The sequence below is a fragment of the Chlamydotis macqueenii genome, chromosome 12 (genome assembly GCF_036417535.1).
Source record: "Chlamydotis macqueenii isolate bChlMac1 chromosome 12, bChlMac1.mat, whole genome shotgun sequence".
Classification (NCBI taxonomy): Eukaryota; Metazoa; Chordata; class Aves; order Otidiformes; family Otididae; genus Chlamydotis; species Chlamydotis macqueenii.
This window is the reverse complement of record NC_141567.1, coordinates 23,013,197-23,031,144: the sequence shown is the minus strand read 5'-3', so window position 1 is coordinate 23,031,144 and position 17,948 is coordinate 23,013,197. Positions and strand designations below refer to the sequence as shown.

At 40.8% G+C, this 17,948-nt stretch overlaps 1 protein-coding gene across 1 annotated transcript in view; it reads right to left on the bottom strand.

The window, feature by feature from the left end:
• Positions 1-17,948, bottom strand: part of PRTG (protogenin) — an 84,150-nt gene that overhangs the window by 23,262 nt on the left and 42,940 nt on the right. Inside the window, exons 10-11 of the mRNA XM_086757538.1 lie at positions 17,031-17,336; positions 15,732-15,920 (exon numbers count right to left, since the gene is read on the bottom strand). Coding sequence (XP_086613664.1) covers positions 15,732-15,920; positions 17,031-17,336 — 495 coding nt within the window. The remainder of the gene's footprint in view (positions 1-15,731; positions 15,921-17,030; positions 17,337-17,948) is intronic.

Here is a 17,948-nt window from a genome sequence, read left to right as displayed (position 1 = left end):
ACCCACTTGCATGCCAGCAACAGAAAACAGGTACCAGGTCAAACGTTATAGTAGAGAATGAGGAAAAAAAAAAAAAGAAAGAAAGAAAAAAGCCCCATACAAATGCTGCTACAAGCATGCCTCAGAACAGCAGTGTGCTATAAAGGGTTCTTTTCTATAAGATGGAAGAGACTGAAAAGATCTCCTCAGTAAAGACTGACATTTCTGCACTGCAGATAGGAAGGAAGTTTAGACAATTTGCCTGACCTTCACGCTAAGAGGAATGCTTCCAGAAAAAGCATCTAAACACAATGCAATCAGCACACTACCAAGTGTGGTTTAACATCTGTTTAGGTACCAAGCTCCATCATATGGATGCAGTGACTGCCCACCATCCAGCACCACCTTACAAACAACACGTTTTCATACAACGACAAAGGCAATCTGTTCACAGCACCCAAACTTTCCCCTGAAGCTATGAAATAAATTCTTTCAGAACCAACATTTTTGGCTGATCTGTCATAGACTCCCTGTGCCATTTTGACCCTTTTGTGCAGCGAAATGAAAACACTATCTATCATTATTTGCACCACAGTGACTTTTGAGGAGGCGCACAGTTTCATTACAAAAAACATCTGTGGTCTGGGGACTCTTCTCAGATCTCAGGCTTTAGCAGTCATGCTGTTGCAAACGTGACTGCAAGATGCAAAATTTCCAGGTAGGGCTATGAACAATCAGTCTGGCACTCTCCTCCTTGAGAAGGCAACAAGGAACCGCACTAAACCACGTTCAAACTGCTAGATTTAAAACAAGTTGGTCCCAAAAGGAAAACAAACAAAATACGTAGAAGTAGAAACCACTGCTGTATCTTTCTTCAGGCAAATATTGGCTGCATGGCCTATATCCAGCTGTGTCTACAATTGGGGCCCAGACTTCAGTGGGACATCCTGTTATTGCAGGTGTCACGGGCCGAGCGTGCTGCCGCTCACACAGCGCGCCCTTTTATTTGTCAGACACCGGGCTGTGGTGCACCTACGCGACCCACGGACACCTCACCTACACTCTGTGGCCACGGCCTTGCCGGCATGCGATGTCGTGTGAGCTCCGAACCATCACTGTACAGGTGCTTTGCAGATGTGAATAAAGCAACTGCTTAACGAAGCTTAAAATTTGGCACTCATTTGTTGAGTACAGAATGGAGGAGCAAGCTAACCTAGAAGGTTGACAAGTTTTATTTGTCATAGAGTGCCAGTTAGTCTGATATACGTTTACTGCTTCTAAGAAGACATCTCCCAAAACTAATTTGCTGAAGTTAAATCCAGATGCATTAAAAAGGCTTAAAAGAAAAGGCTGGCATCAAGCTTCCTTCGTACGCTACTTCTAATGCAAAGCATACACTGAAAGCACGGCATATAATGCCGAACGTTCTCCAGTTACCCAGGTTAACAAACCAGGAAGCATGGAAGGCAGCTAATAGCACTTCTGTAAAGGGTTCAACTCAAATGCTCAGCAGGTAATTTCACCTGAAGTGTGGTGGCATGAGGACACAGATCGCTCTTTCCCCAGCCATGGAATGCATCGCAGTATCTCTCTCCATCCATGAACACATCTGCTACTTTTCCTTCACTGTCTTCTTAGATGCCTCATTCTCTACAGCCTCTCTGACTGGTGGCACACCTTTGACTTTTTGCAAGGGTGTTCATTTTAATTACATTTAGATTATGCTGAACAACCTCCCTGGTGGTTTGGCACAGCAGTGTTATTTTTAGCCTTTACATTTTCATACAGCACATCCCGGGGACTTCTAAAACATGCCCTGAAGAAAATTTCCATTTGTGATGATAACAAAAGTATCCAGGACCCTCCAACGCCCTTGGCCCCAGTATGCACTGCTGTTATATCCCGTGGCACGCTGGTGTAAGCTATTCATAATGAGTTCTCTGGTAGGAATTTGCACAAAAAGGTTTATTAAAAGAACATAGTAAGCGACAGCTCGTAACCAGGTGATGAAGCCTGATATACTACATCCTTACATTCCTTCTTGAATGCTTTCAGTAAGCTTAAATTTGGTACAAATACCCACCTAGAAGATCAGGAGAATTTGCTTCTCTGTAAAAACTATACTAACTTTTCATCTCCACACTGGTTCCACCTGAAAGCGTATTTCAGTGGCATCCTTTGTTCATCTCTGTCCAGGCCAGGACTCTGCTCTTCTAAGATAAGGATTACTCAGTCTGCATTACTGGCAGCAGCTGTGCAAGTTAATGTTGTTGTTCCTTCTAGTTAAATAGATGTTAATGGTTTATTTGAAGACTACTTAATTAAGACCAAATTTCTGGAACAACATTCTTGAAAGCACCGTAGACAAATCTTGCAGGTGGTGTAAAAGGGGTCAGCATGTGCATTCTGAATTTGGACCTAACATTCTCAGGAGCTAAAATCCTTTAAGCAGAGTAATTCTCTGAACTGGATTCCGAGTGCTAACACCCTTCTACAAAAATGTTGTTTAAGGTCCATGCAAAGAAGCATCTAAACAAGAGTAGCCTGAAAGATTTTAGGTTTCCTGACACTTCTGAAAAGCTTTTGCTCTTCCGGCTGACAACAAGGCACCTACTATTTCTTTTACACTGTGTGGTGTTTTGTAAAGATAAAAGTGTGGTTTTCCCCCACTTGAAAATGGACTACAACATGTTTTTAGTGTATACTACTCACTACAGGTAAATACTGCTGTACTTTAAAGGATGCTCACAATAGCAGAGACTAGCAATAACAACATGGAAAAGTAAACTACAGCTTCGCGGAATCTGGAATAGAATTTCACAGGTTGTGTCCCTTTTTCCAAGAATGCTTTTTGTAAGTGTAAAGCATTTTCCATCATTATATATAGAGACATTTGGTCTGGCTTAGATCTTTCCTTCAAAATGTTCTTAACTTTTTTTATATAAACAAAACCAGTTCTCATGGGAAGCAATGCTGTGGTCAAAATGTTTACCCACAGACCAGTCATAATTTAACTCTTTTGCCACACCTGCTGTATTTTTAAATTAGCTTTGTGAAGAACAGGCATTGAATACATGTCAAAGATTGTATTAACAAACTGAAAGGTACAGAGTAAAAGACCAGGAGACTACTTATAATCAAGGTTATTTTTGTTGTCTTTTGTGATGCATTCAAGGTTTAAATCCAAGCTGTATTATTATCTTGACTGAAAAAGGGAGAACAACATTACCATGATGTAATTCCTCTGCACATGAAGTTTATACAACACTTAAAAAACAGAAGGCAGTCTGTCTGATCGATTACTTAAGTCAAATAAACACACAGCTACTTAACTCTTAGCTACCGATCTTCCTTTGAACAATTAAAAGGGTTTCCCATCATTAATCCAGTTTCACAAATGCTAAGTTCAGCTCGCAGCTTGATTAGCATTTTAAACCAGCCTTAGCCAACACTGCTGCTGAGAGAAGCCAGTCTGCTTCCCCTCACCCTTCAGCTGCTCACTCCTGCCCGGTTATTTTTCACTCGGGCCAACCTCCCACCCTGTCCCTGTGCAACCACACAAGCGTTCATGCAAGCACAGAGAGGAGCAGCACAAATTAGCACAGACAGGTACACAAGGAATGGAATGTGTTTTCTTCCAAAAGTGCCAGCTTTTGCTACTTCATTGTGCTCCAGGTTGCACTTTGATGAACTCTGAGAGGTAAGTGACACCCCAAGGTGCCAGAGCGAGCCGGCGGCAGAGCCACCTCGCTGTTCCCAGCTGCGGCCAGCTGCTTAGGACACAACACGGTCACCTTGAGTCTTTCTCATCTTACACGGCCTGGTGAAACCATGAAACTCAAACCTATCCACAGCAAAACCCCAGTGATAGAATAGCCACGTTATGAATTTATTAATAAAAGACGTTTCCCTCAAGGGGGAGCCTGTTATCTGATAGACTGAACACAAAGTTGGAAAACTGGAACTCTACAGCTCAGTTCTGTCACTGATTTTGGGGACACTGTATCACGCCTAGTTTAAACCATCAGCACCTGAGCAACCCCACAAAAACAGCCCTTCTCTTCCTTGTTTTTCAGGTACCCAGTTTGTAAGATGGGGCAGTGAACGCTCATCCACTTGTGAAACTCAAAGTGCTGGAAGAACACAGCATGTGTTATGAGCAGAAATAACAAAGAAAAGTGGAAATGTGAATAACCGCCTAAAGTGGATTTTTGTCTCACTGCTCCAGGCACCGTGCTTCAGCTGCCTTGCACAGGGGCACAAGGGACAACACAAGCTTGGGGTCCCACAGGGGAGACCCCTCCTGGCATCAACAAGGGGGAAGATGGCCCTTCAGTGGCAGATCATCCAACAGGGAGGCTCAAGCTAAAGAGGGAGGTACAGGCACTGCCGGGCCCGCCGGAATACCCTGGACTTGTGCCTGCACTCTGAATCATGCTAAGCCATTCACTGTTCTGTCCAACGACTTGACTGTGCTTTGGTGCTTTTCTTCAGGTATTTTCTTGGCTTGATGGGAAGCATGATTTGGCTGTCATTTCTGAAGGAGAGGGATGATTATCACTGCAGATATGACGGGGCTCTTCCAATGGCAGCCCATCCATATGCATCTGCTCTGCTTGGATAACATCCAAAGACTTACTACATCCAAGCCACCCCTGAGCAAAATTTTCCAGCACAAATAACTGGTAGGGAGTGCCACAGCGATGGATTTTTCAAGGCAAGGGGTTGTCCTGGACACAGCAACAGGTACAAGCAGGTGAGAAGCAGTAAAAAGGTGGCCAAAAGGTGTGAATAGAGAATAAAGGCTAGGTTAGGCCAACGGTAACAATTATCATGAAAATAAAAATTAATACAAAGGACTAATATAGTAAGAGGTATTCTTCTCATGCAGAGGTGCTGGACTAGACCAAGACAAAGAGGATCAGGAAGCCAGAGAATATCCTATTTTTCTCCCACTAGTTTCTATATACACATGCAAATATAGACACACAGATACAGAGCTAGGCAACAGGCTGTGAGCACATCCCTCCCTGCTTCTTAAATATACAAAGGAGAAAGTGGGGAATCAATGGGGAAATGGACACACGGCACAGTAGTGCAACACCTACTTATCTGCCTCTCTTCCCACCCATACACCGTCCTACCCTACTGCTTCTAAACATCGCCACTTCAAACTGCCTTAAAAAAAAGCCTTGGGATCTGGTACGCAGACCACGTTTTCGGGATGTATCTGCATACGACGCTTTATGTCTCCTCCTTTGTGTGAATATCCAATTGTGTCAGTTGTACAGAGTCACAGTCTTTCACTGATCTACCAAACAGAACCAAGCATGTATTTCCCTGCCCCAGCTTCAACTGCAGTAACAAGGATTTTTGTTTTGTAATGATAACCAGCTTGAGCCAGGGTACAATATTCAGCTATGATAATGGTAAAAAGACTGTGGAAGTGAGTATAAACGCCGAAATACACTTTTTATGCAAAACTTATTTCTACTAAACTTTTTTCCAAAAGCAAAAAAATCACAGGTCTGGAAGAGAAGTTTCACAGCAAGAGCTCCTTCTTCCAGCACAAGATTAGCTTTTTCCCCACTTCCTGCATACCCTCCCTTCGTTTGCCACAAAAGTGTGACTCCAGGCAGCCTGAAAAAAACCAACACTGGCTTTTCCACAACTGCATCTTTTCCCAAAACAGAAAAGTGCTTCTGTTAGCAATAGTACCTTCACAGCAAATACATAACCAAGGTTTCACTCAAGGCAAGAAAGCTACCAGAAAACATACTACCATCGCTTTAGAAGTGCGTTTACTTATCACTAACACAGAATTTGCAAAGAGCGCCTACTATTACCTTTCCCATACGACTATCACAATGGTAACATGACCCCAAAAAAGTTAATGAAAAAACCCTCACGAAAAATTAAGTTAACATTTTGGTCACGACATCTGGATTGTTGTTAAACAATGGAAGAAAATAATTTTCTAAAAAACGGGAAAAAATTAAGAAATGTAACTAACCCTGTACAGCAAATGTTTTCTTCTGTCCACTCTGAAGTCTCTTTCATGTGCTAATGGTGGCATTTTTTTAAACTCTTCCCCTTTGACTTACTCAGACCTTTAAGGACCTCACATATCTAATGGTTCCTCACATTCACCAAGAACAATCAAGAGAGGTCTGGGGGTTGACATGCAGTATGATTAATGGACAATATTGATTTAATTTCCTATAACAGGAGTTTTCTCTAAGCTTTCTCCAAGGAGCTGTTTCTTTGCAATCCAGGACTTAAGTATTTTACTAATGAAGTCCAATAAATAGCAAATTAAATAATGCTGTCTCCCTGAGCCAAATTATCCTATTTCAGGAAAAAAAAGAAAAAACAAAACAAAACAACCGCCGTATTTCAAGTTCTGTTTAAATCTGAAAAAGGTTGTCTAGCAGGAACGTACACAGTTGTTGGGGGCTCTTTTTGTTTGGTTTGGTTTGTTTTGTTGTTTTGTTTAAGAACCTTGAGTAATTACCTGGTCATTCCTGCCACTGTTAACTGCTTGCTCTTTTTCCTTTTTAAACAGCGGTACACATTTAACTTAATTTCCACTTCCAATAAATTAGTCTTTATTTATTGGTCACTTTTACATTATAGTTATTAAAATGTATATTATTACATATTCATTGTAATACCCACAAACATTTCAAAAGCAGCTTTGAGGTTTTCATTTAAAAGAATTTACAACTTTCTTGATGTAAAGAGTGATCAATATGTCCTTTTCAGGAAGCAAATTTTAACCTTCAGCTCCAGCAAATGAATAATGAAACACTGTTTGCACAGATCCTAACTGTTACTCCATCAACATGACACAAGCTCCCAGCTGAATTCCCACACGGGTTTCGCTTTAAATGGTGGAATTTCTACCCCAAGAACACAGAGCAGCAGAGAGCACTTCCTGCAAGATTCTAATAGCTTTCCCACCACTGAAAATTTTACCTTTAAATACTCTGAAGATGACATTTTGCTTTATTATAGGCCTGCAAGTTATCTTGCCAGAGTACAAAAAAAATCTCCCCCTCCTGTTCGAAGGCTTTGCGGCACCCTTGATTCCAGTTCCTCAAGTTGTGACACAGTTAGTCCGATGTCTTGAGAGAAACAACTGCATTTGACTCGGCCGTGGGGACTGCTGATAAAGAGACAGAAAAGTCTCTCAAAACCAGGCAACAACCCTCCACGCTACTGGAGTGGGCCCATGAAACGTAATCTCTCCCGCTGCCTTAGGAAAGCCTGTATCTTTACAATTTTACCTCTAAAATTGCTACAAGGCATTGTTCCATGAAATAATGAAACTTGTCTCATCCTGACAGCTCCCACTGTCTCTTTAGAGAGCCAGGCTTAACTGGTCTTAGCACTCTATTTTGTTTTTTGAAGTGCAGTACATTCAATTTTTATTCTGCACTGGGGCATCTCCTCCCTCAGTGTGTTCTTCCCCTTTACAGCGCCACTCAGCTTGGGAAGTTGGCAGGAATTACTGCAAAAGCCAAGGCAGGTCTAAACGAGGATGTCAGGACTATTTTCCTAGATAAATGGGTTCAAACTGGAACAGTTCAGAGAGCATGTTCAAGAGGGTTACATAAAAACATATTAGGCAATCCTTCCAACACACAATCCACCTGTTTCTGAAGGATCTTAACTGCCTAAGAGAGCAAGAGCGCATCCTTCTGACCCAAGATTAAGTGCTGAGCATGTAGACAATTAGTAATTTTCCCTGACTTAAAAGAGCCATTTCATGGCTCTGCAGTTAATTCAAAGGAAGCCTAGAGATTCCTCTTAGTAAGTGTCTGTCATATGCAACATTTTCATCAATGCCAAACCCAGTTATGCTGCTAATGCAGATGGTACAGATTTCAGTATTCCTGCAGTCGACCACCGGCTAACTCACTAACCAACTGAGAGGCCTCATGGTGGAATTTAAAATTGACAAATACATTAAACATTAATTAAAGCTTTCCACTACAAACTAATTATGTGAAAATAACACTTACTTTCAAAAAACAAAAACGTGCAGAAGTAACTGTGATGTGATTTTAAAAAAAGAACTGATAAATCCAATTTGCTTAAAGAGGCAAACTCAAATGCTGTCAGAAAGAATACACGACAAAGTAATAAGAATAAAAATTGAAGTGAAAAGATGTAATTATGATACAAATTTGCAATAGCACACAGCGCAAGAAAAATAATGGCAGAGCTATACAGGAAGGCAAGCACTAAATTTTTACAGATATGGCACTTGAACTGCATAATAAGCACGCAGCATTAGCAGCTGATAGTTAACTGGCCTCTCTGCAGCAAATCTGCTCAGAACAAGCTGATGTTTATCTGGGATTCCCACTCCGCTGTGTGTACGGGTGCTTAAATAAAGCTGAGCCAAAGACAGAATTGTAACAGATGCCATGCCAGTAAACTCTCCCGAAGGGCCACACAGTTAAACACGAGCTCTAGTTTTGCTCAGTAATAATTCAATTTACAACCTGAGTGAATCGATGTTTCATCTGAACAGAGCAGTTCAGTATTTTTCTTACATAAGTGAGGCACAAACCAAATGGGTGAGTCTGCAAATCAGTTTGTCTGGTCCCCTCATGTCAGTACTTTTGCAGTGTACAACCTCCTGACGTTCCCTGCTCGCTTGTCCTGGTACACGTCCGGCTGTGAGGGACCAACAGTCAGAAACCCTGCACAAGGCAGAGGTTTGATCCCTTTCCTGCCTCTGCCGCCCAGCCCCGTTCTTACACAGGCAAGAACAATAAATCTGAACCTAAAAGGAGCTCTCTGTTACAAACGTGTCTGGAGACATTACTAGCACTGACATACGTTTGAAACAAAACATAATGTGACAGTTTGTAAATCCTGACAGCAAAACAGAACACCAACCAGTTTGATCTCTATTTGCACTTACAGCCTGTAAAATGCAGCATGGTTCCTTATATAAAAGAGGTAAAAGCTTATGAAAGCAGCATTTGCTTTGATATTTTGCAGGATAAAAATGTTATAGATTAATAAAGCCTCCTCTCTTCTCTCTTTTAACCTATAACTTTCTCCCCCTCCCCTCTTAAACCCTGAAAGAAGAAAAAAAATATATATATGCAGATATACCACGTCTGCACGTGGAAGACAGGTTCACTTAGAGCGGTGCAGGTCTGCCTTTCGTGATGCCGAAGTAAGGAATGTGCGTCTCCTGTTCACTGACACGCAGGGCAAGCACACTGCCACAGCGGGCCAGGCAAGAGCTCGGGCTTGCTAAGTACAAATCTACACGAAGTGCCGTGTTTGGCGAAGAGAAAGAGGCCACCGTCAGCTGAGGAAGAGGCCACTTTCAAACACGCTCAGTCTACTTCTGGGGCTTTTGGTTTTATTGCTGCGCAACATGAGCAACTCCTCCTCCCCTCGCTCAGCAAACCCCTCTGGTTTAGCTGATAAGTAGCAGCAGCAAGCCCGTTGCACACAATCAGGAGAACTGACAGATAAGAGGTTTAATTTAAGCATGTAATCAGCGTGAGTAAACACTAGATTGCCCCAGCTGTAAACAGTGGAAATAAATGATAATATTTGTCCTGGTCACCTACTGAGCTATTAGACACTTTTCACTACTTAGCTATGTAAATATTATGGCTACAGTCCGTACAGCATACACCGTGATCATCTGGTTTTCAGGCAAGAAAACTGAGCTTTATTTGATCTTTATTAAGAACTAAAGTAATTTCTGATCTTTTTTTTTAAAAAAAGATCTGTAGTTTGTTCTAATCAACCTTTCATTAACAGTGAATATCTAATCTGATATAAAATACCTCAAGCAGAAATAAAGTATAACTGTAATACTAGATTACATCTTATCGAATGCCATTTGAGAACAGTTAAGTGTTTGAAATAGTAATTTTTTTTTAAAAAAAAAGAGTCTTGAGGGAGAAGACCTGTGTTTCTTTCACATCATTTCATGAAACTGTAGGAATGCCTGGCTCCTTGAATTTGTTTTTTTTGGCTGTAGGTTACTTAGGAAATTCAGCTTGGGATTCCTATACAATCTCAATTCCTACAGACACAATTTGGGATATCCCGGAATCTTCAGATACAAGTACGTGAGACCACACTTTGACACCAACAGAACCTGGGATAAAACTGCAATTCTAGCCCTAGCTATCAGAAATAACTACATTAGCACACGGAACGCTCTCACAGCACTCCTTCTCAGCATTACAGCAGTTGCAGTTCTTGATGAGAAAGATGTCATCCAAGCTGTCAAAGATGTCATTACATTTTAAAAATTTACATTTTTCTAGCACATCTACTTGCAATATGGTGCAAATGAAACACTATGTCATATCTTACCATCATATCAACTGCTTTATGAAACTTCCTAAGCACTTTTCCAGAATTAATACAAGAGACACTTGGGTGACATGCATCAGTTTCATTGGATACATTCTTCGCATTGACTCTTCTCACACCTTTATTCAGTTTCCATAGACTTTAGAATCACTTTGTCATCTTTGCTGCCCTGGACTAAAGCTTAGCTATAATCACGGTTGTAACGCAATATAAATAGGTTCACAGGAAATTAAAACAACTGAAGGCCAAGTCTTTGGGGGAATGATAACTGTAGTAGGTAGCCAGCTAATTCTTCAGCGCAAGCCCCCTTTTCAGAGGAGAATGCCATGCAGGGTCACAAAATGTGTCTTTGTGTCATTTAGACTTTAACAAATTCTTCACTTTGAAGTTTTGTCCAAGTCGAGGAGGGCAAGGAAATGCACTTTCCCTTATTTCTCCTCTCTGCAACTGGAAAGACGGAAGACATGGAAGAGCTTTCAGGCAGGGAAGTTTTTCTGATTAAGACCAAACTTTTTGGAGTAAAAGGCACAAATGAATCTGACAGAATTTAATTATTTCTCTAAAAGAACTAGGCTGGGGCAGGGGAAAACGCCACTGGGCAACAAAAAACTGGAGTACCAGGAGAAGCAGGAAAGGGTTGTCATACCCCTCAGGTTAAACAACTTAGATGACCCCAGGCAACACAGAAGCAGCTTTCCCATACAGAGAGCTTGCAGTCTCTCCAAGCCTCAGAGGAATCACCTAACAATTATTTTTTTTAAAGCAGATACACTTCATTTTGAGGCCATCAAATCACTTGGCAACCTCTGCCCAGTCCCCTGCAGCCTGCAAGCGCCCCAAGCCCTGGGGAGCCAAGGACTCCCGGGGGTGCAGCTCCCAGCGCAGGACACTCCACTCCGCAGGCTCTCCCAGGACGGGGCCTTCATCTGGGAAAGGCCAAGGCATGTGCACTCCCAAGTTCAAGGCGTTTTCACCAAAGCCAGCAGACCAGTTTTACCATCCCCTAAGGTGTCTGCCTGGAAACGGTTACCATCTTGTATGCAACAGAACCAAAAGAGCCCCTGAGGTGCACACATCTCTACCACAACCTGCTTGCCTCAGGGTTTCATGTTCATTTAGTGAGACCTCAGTTAGCCTTGTCACCCAAGTGCAGCTTTCCGAAATCCTCACTGTAACTGCCGTCACTCGAGGTGGCGCAGCTCCCAGACTGCACCTAAAGAAGAATGAATTAGCAGAGCAAATTCTTGCTTTCCTCCCTCCCTCCAAGGGTAGAAGGCACTAACGGCACAAAACATGTTGTGTTCCTCCATCACCAGTGGCATTCACTTAATTAGTACCATGATAAGAACTGGAAAACAAAAAAAAAGTTGAGAGAGAGACTTCCAGGCAGCCTGAAGAACAGTGTTCTTGTGTTACAACATCAGAACTCATCATGCTTTCTTGAGTTTTTAACCAAGACACTGAATTTTATTTTTTTTTCTCCCTAAATACAGATTCCAGGATAAGATTTCTATCGGCATTACAACCTAGTTATTATGAGCTCTTGGCTCCAATAAACTAGGTAAGCTTGAAATGGGTTCTTCTGGGCCACGGCCCTTCTTGCATAGGCTCTGCCTTCCTACTGCTCGTTCAGCTGCAAACACAGTGAGCTGGGGGGGCTGGCTGTCCACCCAGCACAGCGCTGAGTACCAGTAACATGGAGGCAGAGCTGCATAGGCACATGCTGGAAATATCCTTTGAAAAAAATGATTTGAAGATATTTAAAGAGCGAGATGAGCTTCTCTGGATACTCCCTTTATTTTAACTTTCAAGCTTTGCCGATCCCTCTCCTTTTGCAGTGAGAAGGTTCCCAAACAAACTCTTCCGCTAACAAAACTCACTTCAACTTCTGAACGGACATTTCTGAAACATTACAGAAACAGAATCTGTATCAGCTGACTCATCAAGTCTCACAACGAAAGACTTTCTGTTAGGGAAAACTTGCAGGAGGAAGCAAAGGAGGAATTAAAAATAGAGGCAAAAATGCATGGTATGCACTGAAGGGTCTGCTCCTGTGGCAAATTCAAGTAATAATGGAATTTTACACTGGACTAGGAAACGGTCTGCTATTGAAAAATAAATGCCGAGACCTTTAACACAAACAAATGTCTGTGTGAAACTGTGGATATTTATTTTGAGAATGGCAGCCCTGACTCTGATCTTATAATTTAATTCTATTTACATGGTGACTATCATGCTAAACTACCCGGTTTAAAAATACACAGAAGTAACTGGGTAGACCTAGACTGCAGTAAGACAGGTTAGTTCTCAAAAAACCAAGGTAGGAACCAACAAGAGATTAAAACATACAGCTTAGTATTCATATTGCTCTATTTCATGTTCAGTCATTGTCACCTATTTTACACTGGCGTTGCTGATTCTGCCCTACCTATCACACTTGTCCCTCCATCAAGAGTCCCATAGACATTTGCAAATTGTTTACAGTAGTTACATCAATGCTATCAGCAATCAGTGCAATCCACAGTGCTTATGATATCAATGCTAATGTGCTCTTTGATTAGAGAACATTATGAATTCTGATTCTGTGATGCACTTCGGTTGCCACACAGGAAGTGAACTGTCTTTTTCAAACACACAGATTTTGCGCTATTGGCAGCTGTACCAACATCGGCAGAAAGTTCCACGCAGAGACGTACTGACACACTCCAGATGTCGCTAGGAGTCTATCTGCAGTGTATTAACTGTGCGAGGGAACAGGGAATGGCAGAGCAGCCTTAGGTCATGATGAACTACGACGTGAAGAGGGAGTGTTTGGAAGCCACATAACTTCAGTGGCAACAGATAATACATGAGAAACTACTCCATCCTTGCTATTGGGAAGCACCCAATACTATTACCGTACTCTTCCAAATTAGGAATAACCTTCTCTTTTGACCATCTTACCAAAGATATATGAAACAAAAAAAAAAAAAAAAAAAAAAAATTATAACACACCTTTCCCCTTCAGGTTTCACACATGCAGTATTCTCCTAATTCCTATAGCTCATAATGAAGACATTTATTTTAAAGAGGCTGCCAACAGATCAGTAGTTTAGTGTCCTCAGGAGAGGCAAAGAGATGACAGGACATGAGTCCTCAAAGCCTCTGCCCAGTTCCTGAAGATTCAGTTGACCAGAGTCACAACACCTAGAGCAGTGGCTTGTCTGATCTCAAATTCCACCAGGCAGGACCACTTTTTAATGAATAATATTTAAAATTCTACAGGCATAGGTAAAATAACCTGGTCCAAATGATTTAGATTATTCAGAAGAAATAAAATGAAAAGTAAATCAGTCCCTTCTCGATGTGTGGACATTGCTACAGTCTTTGTGAGTTTATATAATTCATATAATTTTACGTGCTATATTATCCACATGTGGAGCTGCCACAGGCAGAAAAAGGCTGGTTGTGTACTGTTTTCTAAGAAATAATTTAGCACACACAAGTATTGCAAACAGGCAGCTTCTCAATGGGTAAACACAGTAGTCAGACAGGCACTGTCACTATAAGAAGCCTGTGTGAACTTTCCAAGCTTCAGCATATGTGATCATCGTAGCAGTAGAAAACCATGACCTAATCAAACTTCCTCTGCCAAGTGAGTCTTCTGTAGCTGTAGCAATTAATGCCTTTTTCTGTAAATGCTACAAAGCAAACAAAAACAAGAAACCAGTGAAGAAACTTAGACAGAAAAACTTCCCATATTTGATATACACTTCAAATAACTCAACACATTCCAAAAAAAAAAAAATATATGACTTCTACTGAAGTTATTTGGAAAAAAACCCAACTCTTCAGTGGATCTAATCTATGGGAGCATAAATTACTCATACCTGAAAAATACAAATAATGGCAATCAGATTATATGGGATGTACCATGTTGTGGTCCCCATATTTATGTACTTGGAATTATAATAAGGAATAAATACTCAACACATCACGCGCACCATGACTGAATGGTTAACTCAAGCACATGAATTCTTCCTTGCCCACACTTCTTGTAATTCAGTTAACAACGTGACTGTGTGAAAGCTGTAACTTCCAAAACTCACTTTGCTTTTGTTTTTTCCTGTCTACATGCTTACTAGAAAGAAAAAAAAAATCAATAAAAACAAACAGATAAGATACATTCTAACATATTCTGTAAAAGAATATCTTAATCTGAGGAAGATTAGCGTAATGAGAAAATTCATGTGATGTGGATCACATAGTTAATAAGTTTGCATATATCTGAAATTACTGCTTTGCAACTGCATGATGAGAAGACCAAAACAAAAAGCATTTATGTCCTGGGACACACAGACACCACATCCTTTCAGGGCGCTGCTCTTTTGTCTCATAGCTCTGTTAAACAGTCAGCTGCTGCCAGATGCTCTGGCTAGAAATGGTCACAGATGGTCAGCTGTCCAGTTAACAGACCAGAATGCTCTCCTCAAATCTCCCCTAAAATAGTAACCTTAACTGTATGCAGTAGATGAGAATATTTGAGCATGGTCAAGAAGTCATTTGACCTAGTTAAGACTGCAGGTGAATTTTGGTAATTTAGTTGAGATTAATTCTCCACATTACCCCTAACTAAACTACCTCAGCACACTTAAAACACTAACTGTCAAGTCCTATATTACTTCTGCTGATTACATCACAGATCACATCTTTTTATGAAATAAATTCTCAGTTATATATATATACAGAAGCACCTTCTACCCAGGGATGATGCCAACACATCTGTACTAACACACATCACAAGAGCTACAGGAGGAAACAGTCAAGGGATCAACGGGAAAACTCCAATGGGACTAGGCAAGCTCTGTGTCCTAACGTTTGTGCTCAGTCCTGCAAATATTTACTAGCACTCCTTAAAACTATTAACAGGATAATAACATGCACACTAGTGCTTGTTGTGCAGCATAGCTGTGACAAATGCTACAAATAACAGAGAAATAGGCTAGAAATATCAGACAAAAATCTTTGGTATTTTGTATTAATCTTTCGTTGTTACTAGATCAGGCATAAATACACAGAAGCTGGAAAAAAATGTACATTAAACTGAATATTAAAAAGAGATGTCATTTACTAACTCCAAGTTCTGTATCTTGTGGTAAGTAGTTGAGTGTCCTTCTTCCAACTTACACAAGAGTTACAAGATCTGGTTATCTAACTGTTGTGCAACACAGATTTTGGGAGAGGATTATTCCATCAGCAGCATAACTCAAGCTTGCAAAGCTTATTGCTGGGAAAACAAATGGTCAAGCATAATGTTGTTGCCTTATAGATCTGATGATTTATCTCTCCAAGATGTCCTTTGACTTCACTGTCTTCGAGAACAGTTAAGAAGTATGTTCTATACTCACCCAAACCACTGACAGTATACTCAAGGTCACTGGCATCCAAGAGAATTGGGCCATTCTCCTGTTGGCCTTCTTCCTTGTAATACAGCTTGTACCCTTGAATAGCTGCCGTGTCCTCAGAGTCCCGCTGCCACTGTACTGTAATAGTTGTGCAGTTCATCGGCTCCAAACGCAGCTCTGGAGACTTTGGTGCTGGTTTTAGAGAAATATACATAATACTCTTCTATTCTAGAAACAACTAATGTCCATACAAATACCTGTGTGCTCATCAGTCCAAAGTTCACTCAAGACTTTGATTCTAGCTCATCTGTGTACTCACATAATTATTTCTTTATTACGATGTCTGACTCTCTACAAGTTAAGCCAGCAACTTAATTTAGGACAAATCAGAATAGAGACATCTTTTAATGCTGCATGTTAATAAATAAATAAGTAAACAAGGTAGTTATTTTAAAAGAAAACTGAAACCACTCCAAAAATAGTTATAAAATTACCTCCTCTTTTAAAGTGAGACAGTGCAAGCGTGATCAACAATAACATCACACTACATCAAGTGCTAATAATTTGCAATAGCAGTCAAAACTCAATGGAATCCAAAGTGGATGGATGTGGAAATAAAGAAATAAAGTTACAAATTCAAATCTGCATCTTTTTCAAACTGTTCATGCAAAGCTGGATGCTCTTCTACATTATATTATTACTAAATAATAATATAATCCAAAGCTCACTTATAACAACTGAAACCAGACTTCTGATATCAAGTTAATCTGCATATTCAAAACATCTGTGCATTTTATTTGTAATGCAGATATACATGCACCAAGTTGGATCTTTTAAGTACCTGTACACACTGCTAACGTGTAATGTCGCTATTTGCAGAAAAGTATTTTACCCTAAACAACAATGGGGCTTGGGGTTGTTGGATTTTTTTATTTAAATTAGATAGAACAGAAGGAAACTGTGTTTTTATTGGAAATGAGTCCACATGCTAAAACATTTGAGCAGCTCACAAACATGAAGTTTCCAGTCATCATGTCAAATATGTGAACATCAACATGTGGAAACGATCAAAGACTGACACCAAAATAATACATCAGCTTTTCCTTCTCCTGTCACATATAAGGCCTTTCAAAAGACGGATGAGTTCCTCTTTAACTTTTGATCCTGAAACTACGTATTAACTGCATTTAATCTATTAAAGGAATCAGAAGGTTTTAGAAATTATGCACAGAACCATGGTTAGAACACTTTTCTGCCTGCAATTGACCCCTCCTCTGGGCTGCTGATAACATCAAGAATTACCTTTCACACTTGTAGCTTTGGGAGTCCGGTGGGAAGTCCACAAAGATGCCTCTCCCCAGCCAATCCTTGTTGCAGCAGTGATACGAACCAAGTACACGCTGTCAGGCCTCAAGCCTTCGAGGAGGTACTCATCTGAAGTCCCCGGAAGCTCCAAGACTTGGATTTTGGTCTCTGTGCTGAGGCGGAAAGACAGACGGTACAGGACCACCTGACCTCTCCTGTATTTTGCAGGAATTGGCAGCCAAGAGATGAGAATATCTGTAGGACTCCTGCTCGTCAAACTAATTTCAGGAGCTCTCAAGGGAACTAAAAAGGAAAAGACAAAGCTTTTGAGCTCAGGGAAAAGAGAGATGGAGAATTCTTGTCCGACACCTTAGCCTATGATGTGCTGCCAGTAATGAAAGAGTAAATAATCCAAGAATTTGTAAATTCTTGTTTATTTTAAGGATAACTTGACACTGCTCATACTTCTCATATTCTGCATGCAGCACAGTCTTAGCAAGCTCCTTTCTGTAAGCCCCTCAACATTTTCTTCTGATTGCTGCCAGCAGCAATCAAAGGCCATCAGCACCTTACTGTTCTGACAAACTGACCGTCAAGGTTAGATGCAACGGCTGAAACTGTGAGTCTAGGTAACAACCCGTACCGTTGAAGACTCGCTGCCATGAAACTGGCAATGTTCCATGCTGCCAAAGCTTAACCCTGTCAGAATTTATTCATCAGTTCTAATGAACTATACTAAACAGTTTGTTGTTCCCATGATGTTCAGTTTAGTTAAATCACTGCACAGAAATAAATCAGTAGGGTCTTTTATGAAATTCTGATTCTACTAACAAGCACATAGACAAAAATCTCCCACAAACAAAAAAAAAGTTAGGTTTTTTTGGTATAGCAATTTTTTATTCCAATTTTTCCTCC